Raw genomic sequence first — 13,240 nt, forward strand, 5'->3', positions numbered from 1 at the left:
TTAAATTTTCTGATAGTTATTTTTATTTATATTTATGCTGAATCTGTTCTGCTGACAGCCATTTCCTGATAAAGTTCTTCAGATTTTTCCTGCAGCCATTTATCTTTAGCTTCAGTACTCATCCTATTGATTACATTTCCTTAATTTGTCAGTCATTGAAGAATTTCTTTCATTACACAAAATTTCCTTGCAGTTAGCTTTCTTGTACCAACATTTGTTCTATCTTAAATTTTTTTGTGTACATCCATTCCTCGTCAGCAAAACCAGCCACCGTCAAATTCATTATTGTGTTATCACAATCGTGTGAGAAGTGTGAACATATTCCATATTTGCTTAACAATCCTTCTGATTTTAACTGAATCTTCTGTGAAAAGCACCAAAAAATAAATGTCTGAAGATGGCCTTGTAAGCTGAAGACTGGATAACACAACAAAAGTAATAATGTTTCCACATTATTACTTTTGTTGTGTGCTTTTCATTTATTACTCCTGATTGGTTTTCTTAAACTTGAGCCTACTTGTCATCACTAATAAATTATGGTAGGAGTCTATATCTGCAGCTGGGTACATCTGCAGCTCGTGGTCTAGTGGCCAGTTTTGCTGCCTCTGGATCACGGAGTGCTGGGTTCGATTCCTGGCCGGGTTGGTGATTTTCTTTGCCTGGAGCTGGGTGTTTGTGTTTTCCTCGTCATTTTATCATGATGTTGCATCTGGGTACAGCTTAATACAGTATCAGATTTCGGACTCTGTCTCATCTTGATACAATGCAGCTGGTGTCATCCTGTCTCTCTTCTGTTTCCCCAAGTAAACCAGTATATCACTTCGTCTTGTGAATTATGAGACGTGTGTTTACTATTACTAGCTGAAATTTATTGCAGAACATAACAGTCTTTCTCCACATGCATTCTGGTTCCTGAGTCCGTATTCTCCCACTGTTCTGCATTTTATTCCTTCCCTTACCATAGCATGTAAAGTACTCAAGCGTATTAGATTTTTATCTCTGTCAACATACTGAATTACCCATTCAGTTTGTCTCACACTCTATCTTGTCACCCATCTTGTGACATCAACATGTATAACTGAACTATTGTTGTTGGAAAAGGTTTGATACTGACTATGATGTGAAAGGTAAAATCACTGGAGTGTTTACAGTACCCCCCCCCCCCCCCCCCCCCCCGCCACACACACACACAAATTCCTATTCATAATGAAACCTGTGTCTGCTATACCTTTTTCCGATTCTGTTGATATTACCCTATAGTCATCTGAGCAGATAATTATATCCTCTTTATATTTTGCTTCACTACAGACTGAACGTTTGCACTTTCCCCTTCAGATTTTCTAACCTTTTTACCATTTTCAGCCTTTTGGCTTTCAATTCTCCAATGCTTGCAGTTGATAATAAAAGAAAGACTTAAGAAAAATCAATTCTTGTTCATAGTGTTTGACAGTGTAAAACAGTGCAAGATGTTTGAAAGTTTGAGAAAAATGGGGTTATCCTATGTGGAGAAATGAATAATAAATTATATGTACAAGAACTAACAACAGTAGAAGACAGGAAAGAAATGCTATCATTAAAAAGGGTGTAAAACAAGGATGCAAACTTTCCACCCTATTGTTCAGTCTGTACATAAAAGTGATGATGATGGAAATGAAAGAAAGGTTCAAGAAAGGCAATACAGTTCAGAGTGAAAGGATATCAGTGGTAAGATTTGTTAATGACATTGCTATCCTAAGCATAACTGAAGAATTATTACTGGATGCATTGAATGGAACAAACGGTCTAATGAGTGTAGGATATGGATTGAGAGTAAACCAAAGAAGAGACAAAAGTAATAAAGAGTAGGAGAAATGAGATAAGTGATAAACTTACCAAAATTTGAGAACACAAAGTGCCTGAAGTTAAGGAAGTTAACTATTTTGGAAACAAAATAACACATGTCATAGGAAGCAAGGACGACGACAAAAAATCGAATTAGTACAAGCAGAGGGTATTCCTGGCCAAGAGAAGTCTGTTACTGTCAAACATCAGCGTTAACCTGAGGAAGAAATTCCTTAGAATGCACATTCACAGCACGTAATTATGTGGCAGTGATTTATGGACTAACAGAATAAAAGCATTTGAGTGTGCTGCTGTAGAAAAATGTAGAGGGACTGATAAGAATTAGATTCAGATTCTTCATTAGCCATTGACCGCAAGTAGTGCTATGGGTTTTATATTTATATGCAGTGGCAATCACCATATTAATTACTATTCACATTGCATGTACAAGTAATTTGTCCTATATTAACCTGTTGCCCAGAATTTTAAAGCGCATACTAAAACTCAGTTTGTACACTACTAGTATCCAACAATCCTCTTAAACTGTAGAATGGATTGTTTATTAACCATTTTAAAATTGATGAAAGGTGTATTAATTGCAGAATGTGGCATTTTATTTAAAAAATTCAAACGGTTCAGGATTTGCTTCTCTGGAGAATCTGTGAAAAAACAAATGTATGAAGAAGTGAAAGGATGATAGGACATCTGTTCGGACAGCAGACAATGATTTCTATGGTAGCAGAGGGAACTGTTGTGGGTAAAAACTGTAGGGAAAGTAAGAGAGTGGAATATGTCTGACAAATAATTGAAGATATAGGGTGCAAGATCTATTCTGAGATAAAGAGGTTGGCCCAAAAGATGAATTTGTGGCACGTGGGATTCAAGCTGTAGAAGACTGAGGATGGCGGGGAGAGACAGAATCTTTTGCCAATAGAGAAGTAATCGTGGCACTTTTGCAATTACAGGCTACATCTCCTACAATTACACACTGTACGTCTTTTATGCAAAGGTTTCATTTGCCGTCTACTTCCTCCTGCTGTAAAACACGGCTGATTCTTACATTTTTAGGCACAGTTTACTATTTGAATAGCAAGTTGATGTCCTGAATCTCTATTTGTTCCTCCTTCATAAAAGTCATCTGCAGAATGAGGCTGACACACTGCAACAGAAGCCATTGGTGTATGATTTGTAGTCAAAATCTTCACACACACACACACACACACACACACACACACACACACACACACACAGAGAGAGAGAGAGAGAGAGAGAGAGAGAGAGAGAGAGAGAGACTGTTTATTGATTCCTACATCCTTATATGAGCCCATGTCTCCAGATGTCTCAGTCCACTGTCACTTTGCAGCACTACAATCATCTGTTTCTTTCTCATCTGCTTCTTCCTGTTCTTTTGCCCTCACAAAAAAAACTATGTGCTTTTTCATTGGATTCTCATCCTAATGTCTGATACAAAGTTTTTAGTTTTCAGTTTACAAAACTTGTATTACTCTTCTCGTTTGCGTGTAATTCTTTTTTTTTTTTCCCCCTTCCCCCCACAGTCATAGACCGAGACTCTGACTTTTGGAGAGGCATTGTTTTTCAAACCATTGATTATCTTGTCAACATAGTAGGAACACCACGGTGCTATTCCCTTCATTAATGTAATTTTGCACAACACGTTGGTGAATATTTCATGATAATTTTGAAGTTAATGACACTGAATATCATTATAACTTACAGCACCATCCTGCTCCCTCCTCCCCAACCTCCCAATTTATGCTCGTCAGAAACATGTTTATACATACAAGTAAAAATTGATATCTTGCAACAGTTCCTATTTAAGAGGACAGTTGTTTTTAATAGTAGGTAATAAATATACTTGCAATTTCATGTCATCCGTAATATTCAGAAGGCAAATAAGGCTTTTCATTTCTGTCCCCTCAATATTATATGTAAATAAAACGTATAAAAACTTCTTGATAATTGTAGAATGTATCAATCTGCTGATAATAGTAGATTTATGCAAAGAAATGGAAGTTGTGGTCCATTTTTGGGTAAATACTTTTATTTATTTTGAAAACTAGAAATATGCAGCTTTTGTGTCTGGGTCAAAAGAATTGTAAAGCTCATTACATTTACCAAAAATTATTATTTCAAGTCTATGGTTCAAAGTAATTTCATATAATATGGTGTTGTGTACTATTAATTGTTGTATTTTTCTTGCAGCACCTAATGGAAAGGAGGATACGACCTTGGATTAACAAAAAAATTATAGAATATATAGGTGAACCAGAACCTACGTTAGTTGACTTCATTTGTTCGAAGGTTTTGGCAGGAAGTGCACCACAAGGCATTCTGGACGATGTTCAAATGGTAAGTTCTATTAATGAAGTCTTGTTTATTATACTGCTCCATCTTGATCGTGATCAAGGCGGAACATTAAAATAATAAGTACTTTCCCTTATAATTTTATGTCATTATTTTAAACTTCTTCAAGCAACCTTTAAAATACAGTTATTTTTGGTAGTAGTGAAACTGTTTGCCAATTAAAAGTGGCAAATCAATGATGAACGGAAATGTGTGAGTACAAAGGAAAGAGAGAGAGAATCTGTGGGAAAATATTGAGGAATAATAAAGTATGTGATTTCTCTCTCTCTCTCTCTCTCTCTCTCTCTCTCTCTCTCTCTCTCTTGTAGTAGTGGTAGTGGTAGTAGTAACATCATCATTTAAAGGTGGCTGTTTGCAGAAAATGTATATCAAGATTCCAAATAAGTGACAATAATGCTATATGTGTCCTGCTGCCATTTATAAAGATAGAACATGAAAATTAATATTTTTAATTTGTATTGATTTAAAATTAGTGATGAGAGTAAAAAAGTTGCACAGTTGGAAAGTGAAGACAAGACGCTGTATACAGAGTGAGGTGATGGGGCAAGGGGGAGGGGGGATATATAGGATAGTCAGAAATAGGCTGATAAGCCTGTAAGGATGTTTCAGAGTAGGGTGCGCTGAGAAATAATTGTTATAAAATGATAGATACATCACAGCACCATTTCTGAGTTAATAAGCATTGAAGTTAGACAACCAGACTGTTGCTTGCACAAATTTATGTGGTGACACCAGAGATGTTGATGCCAAACATGGCCTTCATTTGGTTTCCTACATCTGAACAAGAGAGCAGTACAGAAATTGTGCATGGGATGGCAGTAAGAATGGAAATCAGCCAAAGGATGAGCAATCTCGTGAGCAATCATCTGAAATACACTAAGAGAACTGACACTTATTGTACCTGGTGGTCCACTTGAATTTGTGTGTGCATTGGCCTGATTGGGTAACTTCAATGCTAATTATCTCGGAAATAGTGCAACATATGAAATTTTTTCTTAACAATTATTTCCCAGCACGACCTACTCTGCATGACCCATACAAGCTCTTCAGACTCATTCTCACCATCCTTAATATACTTTTTGAAGAGAACATTCTAATGAAAGAACTGGAAACTGATGAAGGACCTGGAAAAAGGCCACCATTTAGTTTATGAAGGGTAACGTATAAAGTTCTTGACCTGAGACAGTAATGATGTTGATAACAATTAAAATTTATTTTTGTTATTTAAGTACATGTCGAACACTAATGACTAAAGAGTAAACTTGATCTGTGCCATATTTTTTTATATGGTGGTATTAATTAGTTACATTTTGTTGAAATTAGTAAACTGCAACACAGCACCATTCATAACATTTTTGTTTTGGATAGTCTATTACCAGTGGAAATTCACCCAGAATTTGTGAAGAGGTGTAAGGAATTTGCCCCTTCTGTTTCAACAGTTAAAAAATTAAAATTTGACTTTATGTATGTTGAAACTTATCCATATACTGATTGTCAGAAAACTACATGCACTGATGAAAGCAGAAAGTATACAATTGGACAGTTGCTGTAACTGTGTTGGAAGTAGGACTATAGTACATTTTAGGTACAGAATTAACTGGGAGGGAGCTTAGTGCAAGATGGGTGCCACATTTGTTAAATGCTGGCTGAAAATTAATGTTTGAACCATTTGAAAGAATTCCACTTATTTTTCTGTGCCATATTGTAGCATTTGAGCCATATTGTTACTGTTAATGAGAATAGATAATCCTTTTTATGTCAGAAAGGAAATGACAGTCAAAGTTGTGGGTGAAACCTGGTAGTCGTGGCGAAATAGATTATATCTTCCAGAAATATTGCGGCTGGTATTTTTGGGATACAAAAGCAATCATCTTTATCTGAAGATGATTTATGGCAACCATAGATGGCTATTCAGCAGATCTTCCAGAATCCCACTTCTAGGGTGGAAAGTACTCACTGGAGAAATTATTGGAAAAAGTGCTGAAGGGCCTTAGAAGTAAGTGATTGTCTTTGTTTTAACAGACTTTGCTTATAAATTCCTGAATAATGGCGTTTTATGTGAAGTAAATGTATCCTTTCCCAGCTGTGGACCTTTCTTGGACCATAATAGCCTTATCTGCCGATACCTTTGCGGCATGGTGCTGCTGTTGGTTGTTGAAGACGTCCACGGAATATGAGCAATGAACTGTGATTCATTTTCTATGGAACAAGAGACAAGTGCCATCGAAATCCACAGAAAAATGCAGCACATATATGGGGAGAAAGTCTTGCTTTGAGAGATTGGTGGTGGTGGAGGCGGTGGCAGTAGTGGGAGCTCACAAAAAGGGCAAGGAGATTTGCATGACAATAAGCGTTAATGCAGGCCACGTTCATTGTTGACTGACGAGAACATTTCCTGCCTTGATGCAATGGTGAAAGTGAATTGGCATCTGAACCTCAAGGACATTTCTTGGGAGTTTCGGCATTTTGTATGGGTGCATTTACAGCATTGTTCACACATCCTTGGGGTGCCGGTAGGTTTCGTGAGTGTGTGCCTAAGCAGCTGGACAACATGATGACACACCAGCAAATGATAATGTCCCTGAATCACTGCAACAGTGTGTGGAGGAGGTGAGTTTCCTGGACCATATTGTTACTGGCGACAGAACGTGGATACTGCATTTCATGCCAGAATTTTAACTCTACAGCATGGCGCTGCTGTCAGTTGTTGAAGATAGAGGTTGTGCTTCACTTCCTTAGCGGAGAAACATCTGGAAGAAAGAAAGAAAGAAAGAAATAGTAAATCTGTTCCACATCATCTGTTGGGAAAGTGATGTTAATGGACTTCTGGGATAACCATGGACTGTTCCTGCTATATTTCATGCCACTAGGTGCAACCATCAATGCTGTCAGTTATTGTTGCACACTGTCATGTCTGCAGGCTGCTATGAAGAAGAAATGCTGAAGGATTCGCGATATGGTTGTTCTCCACAACAGTGCAAGGCAACTTGTGTCAATGAGAGCTACCAACAAGCTCCACTCATTTCAGTGGAAGAGTCTGGACTACCCACCACACAGGCCAGAACATGCGCATAGTGGACTCCTTTTTATCGTTTTACTAAAGATGCTGTTGGCAGGACAGCAATAAGTGTGCAATGATGAAGCCAAGACAGCAGTGTGACAGTAGTTCCACAGTGAACTCTACCACAGGGACATCTCATATTTAGTGCTGTGATTGGATAAAAGTTTGAAACTGTGTGGGTACTATATGAAAAAGATGTGCAAGGTACTTACATTAGTATATACAGGGAGTTTCACAGTTCATGTCGCACACTTTTAGAGGCTGTAGATCAAGTTTTACATAGGAACCCATGTCTGGAAACATCTTCCATACTTTCCAGGCTGAAGGAGAAGGATAAATGTATCAATTTGAGGCAAAGGTCCCTGTACCAGGAATGAATGAATCGAAAGTTACAAGTGGAAACTGTTATGAGTCCCCTGGCAGTGCAGTACGTGTACTGGTACTGGTTTTATTAAGATTGTAGGGAAAGCAACTTTCAACGGTGGCAGTATGGATAAAAAAAATGTGCAGTGCACATGGACTGTAAAATACTTATGTTAAGAGCTATGAGCACCTCTTCAACAGAGGAGATGTGTTTCACAGTAATGAAGACTAAAAAGTTCTCATAGCTCCCCAGGTAAGCGTTTTATGCCCATGTTTACTGGACATTTTTCGTTGGTCCGTATTACCACCTCTGAAAGTTGCCTACCCCACAGCCTTAGCCACAACAGTACCAGTACATGAATTATCCTGACAGAGGTACCAGAATGATTTCTACTTACAACTTTAGACTCATTCATTTTCAGCAGAGGGGCTCTTACCTCAGACTGACTCATTTATCCTTCTTCGTCATCCTAGAAAGTTTGTAACATCATAATGGAATCACCTCTGTATATACATACAGAACCTGGCATACTGGGGAATAGGTTTGCTGCAGGAGGACAGTTACCTTATTTCTGGAACAAAATTTTCGAATTGACTAAACTTAGAGGTCAGGTACATTTCAAGGGTTTCTTTTCTTGAATTTGTTGCACACCGTTCTAAATAGCTTGCATAGTCAAGATAGGTAACTTAGCTTCAGACAGAACTTTAGTACAAAAAATTACATTGACCTTAAAACTAGCTGTATTACCTTTTATTCAAATAACAAGGATTGGAAAACTAAACAGGATACCAGCAAATGTCAAACAGTGAAGGTACTCTAGAGGCTCTGACAGATACAGTGGTAACTGTGATACTTCAATAGGATGTTTCATTGCTGTGTGTAAAAAGTGCTTCTAGGTATTTCTGTGAACATGTAAGCATTTACTTCACGACGAATCTTTTTGACTCTTCTGGGACAAAATGGCTCTTAATTAAAGCCATGTAGAGTTGCGGCCCAGGTACAATAGCTGTGTGTTTCCACTTGTGTGCCATGTGGCTTGTCGCAATGCAGCTGTAGCTTGCCCCACATGGAAGAAGAGGCACCTACTGTCAACACAGGTGTGAATGGAATCATTTGCACACTCATATTGAGGAAGAGGTACAACATACACGCATGCCTCTACATGTGTGTGGGACAAGCTACACTACAGGTTTAAACCTTAAGACTGATCAGGCTGCTTCTTGTATTGGTAAAATTCAACCCTGGTGGCCAGGACATGCATGCGATGGTGATAGGAGAGAATATCAGTTGTCAAAAGACAAGTTAAGTTCCTGCAATGGGACCAACTGCTGTAGCACATAATACGAAGTGGGACAAATCCTTGATGACGGCAGTGTACACCTCAACACCTGTGGTGTGAGAGGTGTGAAAATGCTGCCGTAGGTGATGTTCATATGGCTACCAGTTTTCTGCTGCTTCATTGAACAGCAGGAATTAAGGAGAAAGCTGAGTCAGAGATGAATTTTTGGAGAGCAATGCCAGCGAAGCCTGTTGCATGATCGTGGCAAGGTCCTTCTGTTGCTCCACCAACATTTGAATCAGAAACTCTATACCATAACAAAATGTGAAAAGCAACTGCACAGCACATGAAGGTACAACCCTATTCATCGCCAGTGTGTTCTGTTCCCACAGAGAACACCATACACTGGCTGATACAACAAACTTTACTAAGTCTAGAAAACTACTTATTATAATGGGTACAAAATAGTCTAGTAACACATATACAGAGGTAAATATGTGACAGTTGGAGTTGGCTGGGCCCATCTCCAAAAGCTGTCAGCTGGCCATTAGAGTGCACAGACAAGAGGCTATGTGCACTTTCCATGAGTGGCGACCTCTGATTGATGTTTAACTTCTAGTGCATGTGCTGATTTCTGTGGTGTGCCTTACAACTGTGTGCCTGGATGTCAGATGTGGATCTGTGCAGATCACTACACTTACAGTGCACACCTTTCTTGATCATGTAAGAGACAACAAAGTCACGCATGCTCCACAGCCTTGTAATACCATGAAATTTAAACTAATACCATGAAATTTAAACTATTTGAGAATATCTTTGGCTTCCCTCTGACAACCATGCCTCCATCCTTGCTACCTCCCTGTTTTCCTTTCCCTGTTGCTTCATAACCTGGGTTGTGAGTAACTAAATCCACTTTCCCTTCTTCCCTTTCTTCCCCCTCTCTCCTCCCTGATAAAGGAACATTTATTCCGAAAGCTAGGAACTTAATTTTCGGTTGTTTTTCGTGTTTCTACCGGCTGTACTGAGCTGAGGTAAGTATTGGCCAGCCCCTGTATCTCTTTGTTAGTAATTGTTTCAAACTATTTGTGCACTTTGCTTTGAGTTCCAAGTAGGCAGAATTTACTTAAGTGTCAGCGTATCGACTTTCCAATAAGTCTTCTCCATAATATTGATGCTTATGTTATATTCAGAAAAAATATGTGTTTTCAGTACATCAAAACAGTAGTTATGTTAATATGCAATGAAACGGGGACCTGTTGTTTGTTTTATGAGTGGTCTGTCAATATTGACACAAGAAATATGTTGATTTTATGTAAAACTTTTAAAATGTTTGTTTCTTTTAAAAATAAAAAATTAAAAGAAGACAGATGGTTCGCCAAGGAGGCAAAATTCCAGTTCTGCTAAAAGACATGTTTTGCTTTGTTCTGCTCATCCTGGGGTCTGAGCGAGCTCCACTTCCTTTTTAACCTTCTGTAAACTATTGCTTTTTCCTCCCCAAGGAAAAAAAGTGGAGCTGATTAATTCAACCAACCCTCTATTAATAGAGATACAGAAAATTTGTGAAAGTCTTGCTTGGTATCTAAGTTCAGTGTTGCCTCAAAGAAGTTCTACTTAATTTTGTTCAGTGCAGGTGACTTGTGATGTTGCCATGTCTCAGGAGGATCTGTTGTTGTAGCCATTTCAGTTTCTTGATATTATGATGATGATACTATCTCTGACAATATTGCAACAATTTTCTAGTATGTGGTCGCATTTGTGCTCATGTAATGTGTTGTGTCTTGTATTTCCTACCTGCTTCTTATTTGTTATTTAGCACATCGTGATAAAAATAACAATTTTACTTAGTAGGTAGCAGAGGACAGAGTATATAAGTATGCTCTTACTGTTTATTCACCCTCCCCCTCCCCAAATCTTCTTTTTATAGTATTTCTGTTCAGAATCAAATGTATAAATTGATTTGTTACTCATTTTATTCCACTCATGACCAGTGATTTTATTATTAGTTTTTGATTGATCATTTTTGTCTTTCCTCACTTCACTGCCTGTAGGCTATATTATAGTAAGAAAGTAGGATCAAATCAGTTACTTGTGATTGTTTCTAGATATGATAAGTGTTTCTGCAGTGTCATTTTCACATTTTATGTATAAACACACTGTGTAGATGTTACATAGTGTGTGTCCAGCTTATTAATTTGTATTTAATTGCCCCACTCTATGGCATCCACACACAGTTGACCATTAGCTGAGTGTACATTTCCTGTTGGCAAGTATTTTACAAAGATGGTTATTATTTGTCAGTGAGAACAAAAATGATCCACATTAAGTTAGGTGCCTTTTGTATGGCTGATGTTAGTCCAGAAGTTCGAATGCAAAAGTCTTGTGCCTATCTTGTAACTACTGCAAAAAAGTTTATTTTCTGGGTCATTATTAGTGCGCGCGCGCGCACACACACACACACACACACACACACACACACACACACACACACACACAGTTTCTACAGTTCATGAGATTGATTTAAAACATTGTAACAAAAATGTACTCTTTCAATCTCACTGGGGGATGATGTCAATTGAGACCAGGCTGTAACACCTGCCAGTCTCATTATGAGCAACTTTGTGAAGAAACTTTGAAATTTAAACCTGTTTATATTTTTGTAGGGAGTCAGATGATGGATTTTATCAAGTATTTGTTTTACAGAATGCAAAGTGAACAAGCGAAAATTCTTTTCACCAATAACAAAGGAATGACAATTGCTATGGGTGATACGTTAGGCAATTTCCATATGATTTGGTCTATCTTTGACCTAAATTTGTGTCTCATACTGTGAAACTGCAGTGAATCATAGTAGTTAATAAGGTGTAGCTATTTTTATTACCTTTTTATTAGTAAAATGGAAATCATCACTCCTGACCCTTGTACTTAATTTCTTAGCAAAATTGCTGATATTGTAACTAAAAGGAAAGAGTGATGACACAGGAGTAAACTGATATGTTCCAGGTAGTGTGTTTTCCCTTTGATACTAACATTGCATAATCTGTATGTTTTCTGTACATATCAGCGTGTATTTTAATTAAAATTTTCTGATTGACAGGTTCTCGATGAAGAAGCGGAAGTGTTCGTTGTTAAAATGTGGCGGTTACTGATATATGAAATAGAAGCAAAGAAATTAGGACTTGTAAAATGAACATTTTAGACAATAAATTTGTACAAAGTGTATGTAGGAAGACTTCAGACACTGAAGAAAAATGACATGAAAAACTAGTGCAGATGGAATTGAACAGTGACTGGTTCTGCCACTTGTGTGTGTTTTGGGTGATGACTGAATAATGTTTCTTGACTGTGGGGATTGTGCATTGGTACTTCCCCTAGGAACTGTGCCAACCCGACTGTGAAATGTATATAAAAATGCTAATGTGGGTTGTATTTAAATTTTGTAATTTAATTTTTTCATTTTGATTCAAGATTGCACATTGTGATCAATATAGAAACTTTTGTAATTTTGTGTATTTATTTTATTTCAGTAAGTTTTATTAATACAGAACATCTTGTAATAAACAATCTTTTTTTAAAAAAAATAAGTGCATACAAAGGTCAGTGCTTCGCCCTTTGCTTTTGTGTGCTAAGTTATCAACTTTTGATGACAATAACAAAAACATGTTTGATAAAGCAGCATGACGATCCTGCTGGAAAACCCAGAATTCTTGGGGAATTACATTGCCATGGAAAAATCAGGAAATCTCAATGAATTTCAGGAATTTCATAAAATCTTAGGGAATTCTTTGTTTTTAACCTACCATTGAGATTGCATTTTACTGAATTTTATAAATCACAGATTTTAAAATGTTTTGTGTTTTGAAGTATGTTAATTATATAAATATTATTCCATGTAAATTATCGCTGTTTAAAAACTGCGATCAAACTATCTCAGCTGAGAGGGAATAAAGTCGTTATTGCAAGATGCTCCCTCTCCGCTCACCATTAATTATCAGGAACTTATTATGATGCCATCTTTCTCCCCATGTCTGGAATTATCAGGGAAATACTTTTCTGTTTCCAGTGGCCACCCTGAAAATAGGCATAAAATTTAAAGCTACTAATTGTTAAATAGTTCATTCAGCATTTCATGAAATTCTAGAAATGTAGATAATAGTGTATAATATGAAAAATCATACCCCATAGCTTCATTTTGAATTATCATAAAACTAGCAGTTTGTCTAACATTAGCATTCTAATATAAATGAGCATAATGTTTAAATCATTACACCAATCAAGCTGATTTATGATTTTGATTGGTAGTGTGACTGTTAGAGAAACAAGGCTGAAGTGA

General features: G+C 37.3%; 1 protein-coding gene across 3 annotated transcripts in view; it reads left to right on the plus strand.

Moving 5' to 3' along the window:
- Positions 1-12,411, plus strand: part of LOC126271940 (RNA-binding protein 25) — a 180,700-nt gene extending 168,289 nt beyond the window's left edge. For all 3 annotated transcript variants that reach the window (XM_049974363.1, XM_049974361.1, XM_049974364.1), the window contains 2 exons: positions 4,045-4,191; positions 12,005-12,411. In XM_049974363.1, coding sequence (XP_049830320.1) covers positions 4,045-4,191; positions 12,005-12,097 — 240 coding nt within the window. In that variant the 3' untranslated portion in view covers positions 12,098-12,411. The remainder of the gene's footprint in view (positions 1-4,044; positions 4,192-12,004) is intronic.
- The last annotated feature ends 829 nt before the right edge of the window (positions 12,412-13,240 follow it).

Source organism: Schistocerca gregaria, chromosome 5 (genome assembly GCF_023897955.1).
Source record: "Schistocerca gregaria isolate iqSchGreg1 chromosome 5, iqSchGreg1.2, whole genome shotgun sequence".
NCBI lineage: Eukaryota > Metazoa > Arthropoda > Insecta > Orthoptera > Acrididae > Schistocerca > Schistocerca gregaria.